General features: G+C 32.9%; 2 protein-coding genes across 2 annotated transcripts; both read right to left on the reverse strand.

Annotated features, from left to right (window-relative positions):
• Positions 1-913: 913 nt before the first annotated feature.
• LOC145615617 (petal death protein-like) lies at positions 914-5022 on the reverse strand. The gene is made up of 7 exons (XM_081670688.1): positions 4731-5022; positions 2756-2829; positions 2570-2652; positions 2078-2102; positions 1957-1976; positions 1686-1832; positions 914-1507 (listed from the first exon to the last, which is right to left on the reverse strand). Exons 1-7 carry the CDS (start codon positions 4934-4936, stop codon positions 1154-1156), a joined length of 909 nt encoding a protein of 302 aa, XP_081526814.1. The 5' UTR covers positions 4937-5022; the 3' UTR covers positions 914-1153.
• Positions 5023-6414: 1392 nt separating this feature from the next.
• LOC145615618 (petal death protein-like) lies at positions 6415-10417 on the reverse strand. Its single transcript, XM_081670689.1, has 7 exons — positions 9952-10417; positions 8096-8169; positions 7910-7992; positions 7567-7591; positions 7435-7454; positions 7150-7296; positions 6415-6987 (listed from the first exon to the last, which is right to left on the reverse strand). The coding sequence occupies exons 1-7, from the start codon at positions 10155-10157 to the stop codon at positions 6634-6636; spliced, it is 909 nt and encodes a 302-aa protein (XP_081526815.1). The 5' UTR covers positions 10158-10417; the 3' UTR covers positions 6415-6633.
• Between the last annotated feature and the right edge of the window lie 2303 nt (positions 10418-12720).

The following is a 12720-nucleotide window of genomic DNA, read 5'->3' on the forward strand; positions in this document are numbered from 1 at the left end:
GCGTCGAATTTGGAGCCATTTTTCGGTTTTTCCTGACGTTATCTCTGCTTTGCTTGAAGTGTTTCCGTTGAGTGTGGCTCCTTCCTTTGCCTCCAATGTTGGTTTCAGGTTAGAAGGAGGAGGCCGAGAAAGTGAAGCAGGAAAATGGAGAAGAGAAGGAAAGACTATCGGAAAGAGGGAAATGGAGGTGGGGCCTCCTATGTTGGTTTCAGGTAAGAAGGAAAATGGAGAAAGTGAAGTAGGAAAGAGGTTTTGCGGTGGATGCAGCAGAAAATGGAAATGGAGGTGGGGCCCATTGATGGAAAATCAGTCAAAAACCACCGAAATTTTGAAAAAGTTGGGAAATCTGAGTAATTTTTTAATTTAAGGGGTGGTAAGGAAAGAGGTTTTGCGGTAGATGCAGCGGAAAATGGAAATGGAGGTGAGGCCCACAGACAGAAAATCAATCAAAAACCACCGGAATTTCGAAAAAGGTTGGAATATGAGTAACTTTTTTTAATTTAAGGGTGGTAAAAAAAAAAAAAATATATAAACAAGTGGTTATTTTGAAATAGATGTCATTTTTTAGGTGGTAATTTAAAAATTTTCCTATTTTGTATGTCTTTCTAAAACAAAAAAAATTGAAAACTACGTGTAAGGATCCTCTAGAGTTGAATTCTATAGATTTTAGCAAATCAAGACCCTTGAAATAAGATCAATGCCTAATATCTATCATGCATAAATTTAAAAAGTAAAAATTAAAGTAAAATAAAAAATATTAAAATACTCTCACTCTCATAACTCTAGAACTCTACAAATCTTCAACTCTAGAGGATCCCAACACGAGAACTACTCAATCAAAACTATTTCAGTATTTCACACATCTTAGACAAAAATATGCTGTATATTTTTGTTAACAGATAAACAAGTAAGATCAGGTAAAACTTTACTTTATTTTTATTCGTAGTAGGAAGAGAAATTACATTTCAACTCATTGCTGCACGAGTACAACTCGTAAACTGTAATGAAATCAAACAAGCAACAATACTCAAATCCATAATTCAAACAATAAAAAACAAGTGATAACAAAGTATATGATCTGGTATGATATGATATGATATGACTTCGAGCTAATGTAATTCAATCCCATATTTTGGCAAACCCGATAACATAATCAAGCTTTAGGGACGAAATTCTTGAACTTAGATTCCATCTCATACCAGGACTCCAAGCTGATCATGTCATTGAACTCGGAGAAAGTAACGATCTTGTCCAAATCATCCCTAGTAGTACCCTTGTCCTTAAGAACCTTCATGATTTCAACCAAAGCTTTGGTTGTAGCATAGATTGTTGAGAGTGAATGAGCAATCAAGTGAAAGCCGAGTTCCTTGAACTCTGCAGGTGTGTGTAAGGGAGTTTTTCCACCTTCGATCATGTTAGCAATCCTCAATCCTTTTACATCCCTAACAACCTCTTTGAGCTCCTCGATGTTAGCTGGTGCCTCGACAAAGGTGGCATCAGCCCCAGCCTGTAGGTACCACAGAACCATTTTATCATATGTCACAAGTTTAAATAGTGAATAATGCAAACTTTTATGTAAAAAAAAAGCCATGTTAATCCCTCCTTTACCCTTTTTTACACATTAATGTAGAGATCTTTACGGAATTTGCAAGTTCAAGGATACTTTAGGATCAGAGATGATATACCTCTCTGTAAAGGTTAGCGCGTCTAATAGCTTCTTGAAGACCATGGGGTGCCCGTGCATCAGTCCTAGCTACCAGGAAAAAATCAGCATCTCCAATGGCTTCTCTTGCTGCTGCTATCTTGAGTGCATGCTCTTCTGCAGGTACAACCTAATAGTAACATAAAAAAGACGAAAATAATTTGTTAGCCCTGCTTTCATATGCTTGGATTAGTTAGATGTATCAGAATAAGCTAATAGCATATAGTAATTATGTGAGACAAGTTTGCGATTACCATCTTGCCACGCATATGACCTAAGAAAGAAGACACAATATAGTGAATTAGTAGCCATTAGAATACCATAGGTAAAATTATATATTAAGACTGATAGAACAGAGAAAATGTCGATATATACCACACTTCTTCGGCCACACTTGATCCTGTCATGAAGAAAGTTCAAAGTTAATAAGCTATATGATGCACTGATACGAAAATACATACAGTAACATACACTATATACATAAGCATTTAACCACAACAGCACCTTGTTCTAACTCATATGTTAGTGTAGTTTAGTTATATAGAAAAGGTTATTTACATGTAATATAAGTTAATGCCTTCTAGGATCTTTTTGCAGTAACTTTAAGGAAAAAATCATAGGTTGATCTTGGTATAAAATAATATTCTAGATACTTTCAAATTTCAATATGATGCAATATACAAAATACAGTTAGCATTATTCTTCAATCCACTGTAAATTTAGAGTTAGTCAATGAATACAGGACAGTACAGAAGTATGCCAATTTTGGTTAGTTCTATCATTTTGTTTAATCAAATCCTATGCTATTACACATTTACACCACATGAACAACACAAGCATAACCGTAACACAAGCAGAACCATTTACCTCTAGAAAAACACCCTTAGCACCAGCTCCGATCAACTCTTTAATGAACCTTTGTACATTAAGAGGACCACCACCACCGGTGTCTTCGCGTCACAAAAAACAAAAAACTTCTGTAAGTGCTACCTTGGGAAAAAAAATAAAAAAATTATCACGGTATATGAGACATGACAAACATGAGTCTGTTACCTCCATCAACAATGACACACAAGTCCGGGGCAGCAGCTGTTATTCTACGAGTAGCTTGTGTAACTTCCGTTGTCCTGTATAACATAAAGTCATCATATATCAATTAAAAGTCCTAAAAACACAAACTAATTGGCCATCTTTTCATCATCTTCACAAAAAAGGAATATGAACTCTAACAAAACATACGTCTTTTTGATAGATGAAATCCAAGAGGTACTTGAGTAACATGTCGTATATAGAGAAAATTAGAGGTATGATTATTACGAAAAAGTTTGATGGTTGAGTTCACACCTTCTGATAGTTAGATAAAAAAAAGTACACAAAGTCTTATTTGTGGCTAGCCACATGGTGACCACTTCACATAATCACATACAAGACAATTAATCAAGTAATAAGGGGTTACGATGATGAACAAATGGGATTACCTTAACGTATGTAGTTTACTTAAATAAGAAAAAGGGATTACTCTATTAAATAAGTGGAATTATTCTTTCATATTTAGAACAAAAGAATAGGAGTTACTCAAATGAACAAATGAGATTACTTATTTCTAATTACTTGATTTCACTCGTATAATGAATTTGAGTTACTTTTATGGACAACATAAGGTTACTCTTATGAAAAAATTAGATTACTCATACATATAAAAATTACTTTTATAAACCAATATGGTCACACCGTGTGACTAGCCACCTACAAGACTTACTTAAAAAAGTATCGTAACTTTCTAATAATGGGTTCTAAAGTCCATAAACTATGCTAATTAGCTGGGCTCCCACTTACTTTGTAGATAGTAAGTATTAGACTAGTGGATCAAATCATAAAATTATAGAAAAAGTAAGGTGGGAGCATAATACTGACTTCGACATAAAGCCAGACACATAAACGTGTATACTCACTTCACTTAGGCCCATTTCCAAAAAAAGGAGAATAAGATAAAATTAGACACTAGAAAGTACAATATATCCCCTTTTGTTAACTTTTATATCCTATTGAAATCAAATTAGACCAGCATATGATCCAAGAAAAAAAGTTAATGTTGCCCTACTTTGAGTTTCAAGACTTTCAACTTTGTCCATAACTCCATGTTACATAAAGTTTTGACACATTAAATCTTGACCTATTGATGTTAAAAAAACATTGAATAGTTGAATCTCTATAGATTAAAATTAGTTTATTTAGGTGTAATTCTCCATTGTATACTCCATATTATAATGAAAGCCACCTAACAAATCACGACCTTAAATAGTTGTGAATTAAGTTTGTTCATGACTAGGGTGTTTTTGACATACGAGGAATGCATTGTGGACATTTCAATTAATAGATTTTGAAAATTATAATGATTATTGGGGCTTAAATAAACATTTTGTTCATCACCATATTCTAAATTTCGAGTTTCTCTATTCGTATTGATTAAGCCATTATGTGATATACTCAAAAAATTCATTTCTTTTCGAGATCTAACAACAACTAGCTTGTAAGAGGTTAGTTTTCAATGCAAGGGATACTACGAGGTGAACACATGAAGATTACAAGTTTAAGAGTTTTTTTTTTTTTTTTTTTTTTTTTTTTCCTTCTCTCTCTAATCGAAAGAAACCAATATACTCCCTATGTCCTAAAATTATTATCTCACCGTTTCCACCCCACAGTTAAGAAAATGACACGAGTTGACAAAGATAAACCTAATATAACAATTGTCACATTCATACTTTCTCCCAATTACACAAAATATGTATCAACATCTTAAAAATGTGATTATATGCCCACTTAAACTTTATAAGTATATTCTAACACAAATATACAAGCAAATTAATTAGACCAATACAAACTATAACCAATCTTCCATGTATAACAAAACCTTATCTTAACTTAAAAAAAACCTCAATACTTAAACATGTTTAACAAAGCATTAAATAAGCAATTAATAAACAAATTAGACTAATAAAATAAGTTAGAGAGAAAGAAAGAAATATACGTGAGCAAGCCAAAGTCAGGCAAGCCAAGTAGTGCAGCGGAAACACCAAAGCCAGACACAAAACAAGCCTTGAAACCAGTTTTGGCAGCAATAGCAGCCGAGAAAGCGTCTTGAATACCCGGCATCAACACCGGCCCTTCCTCCGCGATAAGGCGGTGCATTGTAGTGTTGCCCTGAGCCACATTGTTAGCATCAATAGAACCCATTTGTATGAAGTTTGATCACTTGAAACTAGTGTTGTTTTTGGAGTGTTTGTACCTTAACGATGATATAGTAGTATATGTTTTATACTTTTATGTATTATTATATATTGATTCTTGTTATGTTATGTTATCTTATTTATACTACAATAAGAGTAAAAGGCTTACACTTGGTAGTGTTGTAGTAAAATAGTAGCATGTACAAAATGAGTAGGTGGGAAATTTCGTGGCCAGGTTTCTTGTATTTTTGAACCAAGTGGAAATTTCGTTCTTTGTAATTTTGTTTTTTAGGGATTAACTTAAAATTCTGACAATATGGAGAAGCAAGCCATTGATGGGTCCCTACATATGATGAGTAATTTATGTTTTACATGGAGTTATCGTCCATATATCATATCTCGTGCAATGCATAGTTGTTTTCATTACTAATATTAGTAATATATACTTCCTATAATTACATTGTGTGAAATTTCCGGTATCTGAGGAAGAAGTGTAATTCTTATCTTAGATTGATGACATTACGACAAGGGTTTAGGTTGCAAACAGAAAAAAACTAGGAAGGTTTTATATAATTTGAGTCTTAGAATATGTATGATCACTCACAATTTTGATTGAAATTTGAAAAGGAGAGTAGTTGTTAAAGCTTATAGTATAAGTTATTTATTTTCTCTCATGCAATGCTCTTATGAAGCAACTTCTAATAACTTAAATTATTATGAAAGTCTGAACATTTATGGTATTAAATATCTATAAACTGTATAATGATCAATGTGTGTTAGCAATATAAAGTATGTCATAAGATAATACCATTTTGCTTATCTCTAAGACTAGTTAAACTTAATAAATTGACCTGTTAATCATCTAGATTATCTTATAAACCAACAAATTATAAAACAATCCAACACCTTTGAACTTAATAATGTAGTGTAATTGTTACAATTGTTGTATATATGTCCATTTAAAACCATGTGGTATCAAGTATGACTAATTTTGTGTCTGCTTGGGGTTTTTTTTTTTGAAATTTTTATTTATTTATTTTTTTTCTTGCCCACCAATCAATTCACAGGAGCTTAGCTTTAACTATATCCGGAATCGACCCAAATCGCACACATGACTTAGTTTTCTGCATTCGGTGAGACTCAAACTCAAGACATCTCTTAAGAGGTATTAAAATGCTTACCATTTGAGCCAACTCTTGATGGTGCCCACTTGGAATATACAAGTATATTTCTTGTATATACTGCCTTCAAAAGTAAAATATCGATCAGTGATGTCAAATGTTGACCCTAAGAACTAAAAAAAAAAGAGGATTGCACTTTTTTGTTCAGTATCAAATCATGATATTCTAATAATTTTGATTAATTTTTTTGATTCTTTTTACTACGTATGAATTATATCCTGTACTGTCTTTTAAAAACAAAAAAAAATGAAACTATCAAAATTCAAAATTATCTTGCTCATGCTAGATTGCTAGACGAAATATATTTATGTTAACAGCTAACGGATCAAGTAGCACTAGATTACCTTATTTATTCTCTTAATTAGTAAGAAGGAAAATTACATACAAGCAACATTACTCAACTTCATTACTCATACAATAGTTCACAAGTGGTTATAGACCATATCATATGGCATGATATGATATGACATGATTTCGAGCTCATATTGTTCAACTCCATTATTTGGCAAACCCAATAACACAATCACACTTTAGGGATGAAGTTCTTGAACTTTGATTCCGTCTCATACCAAGACTCCAAGCTGATCATTTCATTGAACTCGGAGAAACTAACGAGCTTGTCCAAGTCATCCCTAGTAGTACCCTTGTCCTTAAGAACCTTCATGATTTCAACCAAAGCTTTGGTTGAAGCATAGAGTACTGAGAGTGGGTGAGCAATCAAGTGGAAACCGAGCTCCTTCAATTCTGCCGGTGTATGTAAGGGAGTTTTTCCACCTTCGATCATGTTAGCAATCCTCAAACCTTTTACACCCCTAACAATCTCTTTGAGCTCCTCGTCATTTGCTGGTGCCTCGACAAAGGTGGCATCAGCTCCAGCCTGTATTTACAATATAAAACCAAAGGTATCATCTTAATGCATTTGAAACTCAAATATAATAGAGATATCTAGGGAACTTGCAACAAGGGTTATTATCTAACAAGCAGAACATATGTAATGTTGGAAGTGAAGTTTATAATTTTGGAATAGAAGGTGATATACCTCTCTGTAAAGGTTTGCGCGTCTAATAGCTTCTTGAAGACCATGGGGTGCCCGTGCATCAGTCCTAGCTACAAGGAAAAAATCAGCATCTCCAATGGCTTCTCTTGCCGCTGCTATTTTGATTGCATGCTCTTCTGCAGGCACAACCTGATAGAAATATCATTCAAAAAAAAAGGAATGTGTTAGGTTAGCCCTGATTGCTTCCATATATGCTTAGATTAGTTAAATGTATCAGATTAAACTAGTAGCAGATATAGTGAAAATGGGAGATGAGTGTGCGATTACCATCTTGCCACGCATATGACCTAAGAAAAAAGACGGAACATAGTGAATTAGTATCGATACAGAGAATAGCTAGAGTACCATAGTTAACAATATGTATCAAGACTGATAAAACAGAGAAATGTCAATATTTACCACACTTCTTCGGCCACACTTGATCCTGTCATGAAGTAAGTTCAAAGTTAATTTTACACCCTTTAAGAGTTTGAAAGCTATATGATACAGAAATACACGTATAAACATACACTTTACGTAAGCATTCAACTACAACCTTGTTCAAATCATACATTCGTGTAGTTTGGTTACAAAGTACAGCTAACATCATTTCAATTTCCATCAGTTTTACTGTTAGTTTATGAACACAGGACAGTATGCCAACTTCTGCTATTCTTTCATTTTGTTGAATCTAAACGTGAAGTGATTAAGTCATTTTCCTATGCTATTACATGACAAGAAGAACACAACCCGAACCATTTACCTCTAGAAAGATACCCTTAGCACCAGCCCCAATCAACTCCTTAATGAGCCTTTGTACATTGAGAGGACCACCACCACCAGTGTCTTCATGCATCCACAAAAGTAAAATAAAAAAAAACTTATGTAAGGGCTACGTAGGAAAAACGTTATCATGGTACATGGAACATGATGAGCACTAGTCTGTTACCTCCATCAACAATGACACACAAGTCCGGGGCAGCAGCTGTAATTCTACGAGTAACTTCAGTAACTTCCGTGGTCCTGTATATCATATAGTCATCATATATCAATTAAAAGTCCTAAAAGACACAAACTAATTGGCATTGTTTCATGTTCATTAAAACGAAATATGAAGTATCAATTTCGTTCTACACTAGAAACTGTGCCTAGATGTAGTATGTACTCGAAACTCATTGATTAAAACATGTGTTATTTTTATTTAATCTAAGAGGTACATACATGAATAACATGCCGTAAATAGAGAAACTGAGAGACAAGATTATACGGAGTAATGAAATGGTTATTATGAAAAAGTTCAATGATAGAGCTCAAATCTTTCAATAGCAAACTAAAAGAATCAACCCGTATAGGGCTATCTCTCCTACTCTTCCACATTGATTAAGAAAATGTCATTTTTTAAACGAATCTAAGTGGTACTTGAATAACATGTCGTACTAAATAGAGAAAAATGAGAAACGCGATTATTATGAAAATGTTGAATGGTAGAGTTTACACTCTCCAACAACAAAGTAAAAATGTCGATCCCAACGGAGCTATCTATAGTAACTTCCTAGTACAAGGTTAATTTTCTAATTTTTAGCCATAAACTATATATACTTGTATTAATGAAATTGGTGTTATATTAGGCTAGAGAAGGCTATTGCATCAAATCACAAATTCTAGAAAAAGATACAGCATATTCTGATGACTTGACAGAAAGCAATTAAGACATAAACGTGTATACTCACTTAGGTCCATTTCCAAAAAAAGGAGAGTAAGATAAAATTAGATACTAGAAAAGTAGAAAGTACTCACTTTTGTTAGCTTTTACATCCTATTGAAATCAAATTAGACCAATAATATGATCAAAGAAAAAAGTTAATGTTGCCCTACTTTGAGTTTCAACTATGTCCATAACTCCGGGCCTGTTCTCATACGATTATTTTCAGTTCAGTTCAGTTCAGCTCCTAATTTTCTTCTCTCATAAAATAGTTTAGTTCAGCCTCCATGTTATATAAAGCTTTGACACATTAAATCTCTATTGACTTTTAGAATATCATGAATACTTAAATATCAATAAGCTAAAATTAGTTTATTAAGTTGTATTTCTGAAATTATGTGCTCCATAATACGAAGTACTCCATTAAGTAATTAGTAATGGAAGCCGGATCACCTAACATATTATGACCTTTTACTAGGTTTACAATAGTTGTGAATTGAATTCATTCGTTCATCACGAGGATTTTGTTGAAAATCCGATAACACATGGTGGACATTTCAAATAAATTTGCTAACTAAAATGATTATTGGTACTCAATTGAACAAAATTAGTTCATCAACATATCATAAAACTTTGATTTTCTTAGCTAGTTGTTGTTAAATCAAGTAATTCTTTGACAAATCATGAAAACACTCATCTTATCAAGATCTAAGAAGAGCTTGTATGAGGTTAATTTTGAATATAACACTTACTATGTAATAAGATTGTTATCCCACCGTATCCACCTTTATGATTAAGAAATTGACACGAGTTTATAAAGATAAACTTTTTACATCAAAGGTCAAGTTTATACATTCCTCCAATTACACAAAATATGTAATGGCATCTTAACAAATGTGGCCAATTTTCTAATCTTAATCTAACACAAATTTGTTATATGTAAGCTAATTGTACACATTAGACCATTATAAACCTAAATCAACATTTCATAAACAAAACTTGGACAATACTTAAATAAAACATGTTTAAAAAAGCATTAAACTAGGCAATTATGAAGTTATTAGATAAATAGAATATAATTAAAGGTAAAGATAGAAATATACGTGAGCAAGCCAAAGTCGGGCAAGCCAAGAAGTGTAGCGGAAACACCATAGCCAGAAACAATACAAGCCTTCAAGCCAGTTTTTGCAGCAATAGCAGCCGAGAATGCGTCTTGTATACCCGGCATCAACACCGATCCTTCCTCCGCGATAAGGCGGTGCATCGTAGTGTTGCCCTGAACCACATTGTTACCATCGACAGAACTCATTTGTATCAAACTTTGTCACTTGAAACTAGCTAGTTTTGTTTTTGTATTGTTAGCACATTGATATAGTCTGTGTATAAATTGTTGCCTAATTAGTAGCCTTAGTTTAAGCCTAATTGGTTGCATTGTATACCAATAAAATGTTGGATTGCTAGCTCACTTAGTAAGTTTATATCTGATTCTAGAGGTTTGGGGTTTGAATCCTACTAAATGAGGGTGCTTGGGGGTCAGGGGTAGGAATTCTCTTATCCTTCTCTCTACTCTTAGTGTCGGGCCCACAAATACCGAACCAAAAAAAATCATGAGGGTATTACACTTACTACTATAGTACTTGTATACATTAAAGTTATTTTATTAAAGACTTAATACTTGATGGTTGGTAGGTTTGTCTTCGATCTCCTAATGCTTTCTTATTATACAACCATAAATTCGTGTTTTTTAGATGCATTAATTTTGATATTATGGATTCCTAAACAATTTTTGGATTATAAAGAGATAAAATGTTATATACGAGTCTAGGCCGTACGTGCAAACTAATAGAGAGAGTCCACTTCACAAGACAAAAAAAGATTTCATCCCAAATCATATGTCAATAGAAAGAATAGCCCATTAGCCTTATAAAGTAATTAACTCTTTCTTTTTCAATCAATGTGAGACACTTATATATGGTAATACTTAAGAGGTCTATTCTTTAACATAAAAGTAAAAATAAAAAGGACCTATGTTGCATTTTTATTGAAACTCCATTTATAGAAAATAAAATGCTTCTAACAAACGGAGAAGTATTAATAAATTTAAGGAAAAAAAAAAAAAAAACCTTGGTAGTGCAAGAGTAACAACTAACAAATACTCAGTACAAATGAGTAGGTGGGAATTTCGTGGCCAAGTTTCTTTTATTTTTGAACCAAGGAAATTTCGTCCTTTGTAATTTTGTTTTTTTTTTGGGTTAAACATAGGAATCTGGCAAAATTGAAAAGCCGTTGAAGGGTCCCTATTAATGATGAGTAATTTATGTTTTACATGGTGTTAACATCCATATATCACATCTTGTTCATCACATGGTTGTATAAGATTTATGGTGTATGAGGGGCGGGGAAAATTTAATTCTTATCTTAGATTATTAATGATATTGATTATAATATGAGTTTATTTGGCCGCACACGTTAGAAAGTACGTACAATTGGAGGGTTTTATAATTTTAGTCTTAAAATATCGCTAAAAACGATAGAAGATGAGAGAGTACTGACTAGTACTCCCTCCGTCCCTAAATTACATTCCTCCTTTCTATTTTTGGTATTCCAAAATTACATTCCTCCTTTCTATTTTTGGTAAGTTTTTTTAGTAAATCAACTCTCTTTTTCTGTTTTATATTTAATGCTTTCTCACTCATCCTTACCTAATCTCACTCATAATCCTTGTGCCAAATTACAATGAATATGATTGGTTAAAAATTTTCAATTAGGAGCATGTGATTGGTCCTTTTTTTTGCAAAGGATTGATGACATGTCATGAATAATAACTACCCTATCTTTGTATTTCCCATTACATTATCTAATTATTGTTATTTGTCTTATTCTTCCCTCCTTAATTTCCGTGTAAATTTCCAAAAAGGAATGTAATTTAGGGACGGAGGGAGTAGTGGTTTTCAAAAAAAAAAAAAAAAAAAGTACTGAGTAGTAATTTAAGCTTATAAGCTGATTATTTTCTCTCATTATCTCCAAAATGAATTGACAACTAAAATTGTGGGATTTAATATGAGCCTTAACTAAAATTTTTTAATATGTACTTCGTATATTATAAATGATATGTCTGGAAAATCAAAAACGAATTATATACACACATTAGAAATTTAAAGAATATCATAATTAAAGAATCCTTTTTGTTCATCTTGCTTTGAAATTTTTTTTTTTGGTGATCATCTTGCTTTAAGATTGCTTAAACTTAATAAATTGATTTGGTAATCATCTAGATTATCTGATCTTATAACCAACAAATTATATAATAATCAAATATGACCTTTAAACTTAAAACACCGCTACTTCAAAACACCACTACTTCAAGTAGCGGTTTATGAAATTAAAACCGCTACCTCAAGTAGCGGTTTATTCTCACAAGTCATAACACCGCTACTTAAAGTAGCGGTTTGTAATTTTTTTTAAAAAACAAAATCTCTGTAAATCAGCCAAAATTAAACCTTCAAGTGCTTGTATAGTTGTATCCCCAAGTTCCATGAACCTTTGATAATCGATGCAATTTGGCGTGCAATCGGTGTCGGCAATCACAAATTTGATACACCTTCGTTTCTGGTTGTATTCTCACAGCAATCATTGTCGGCAAACAACCGTGAGGAAGGCGTCGATGGCGGCGAAAACTGCTTTCGGCGTCGGGGATTGGTTTGGAAGGCTATTTGAGGAGTGTCGTTTGATTTTTTTTTTCCTTTTTGGACGATTCTGCTGAATTATTTTACAGGGGAAGGGGAGAAAGTTATTTTGTTAAAAAATTAATTCGTAAATACAAACCGCTACTTGAAGTAGCAGTTTCTAATACGTAAACCGCTACTTGAAGT

This window comes from Chenopodium album, chromosome 25, assembly GCF_948465745.1.
Source record: "Chenopodium album chromosome 25, dcCheAlbu1.1, whole genome shotgun sequence".
Taxonomy (NCBI): domain Eukaryota; kingdom Viridiplantae; phylum Streptophyta; class Magnoliopsida; order Caryophyllales; family Amaranthaceae; genus Chenopodium; species Chenopodium album.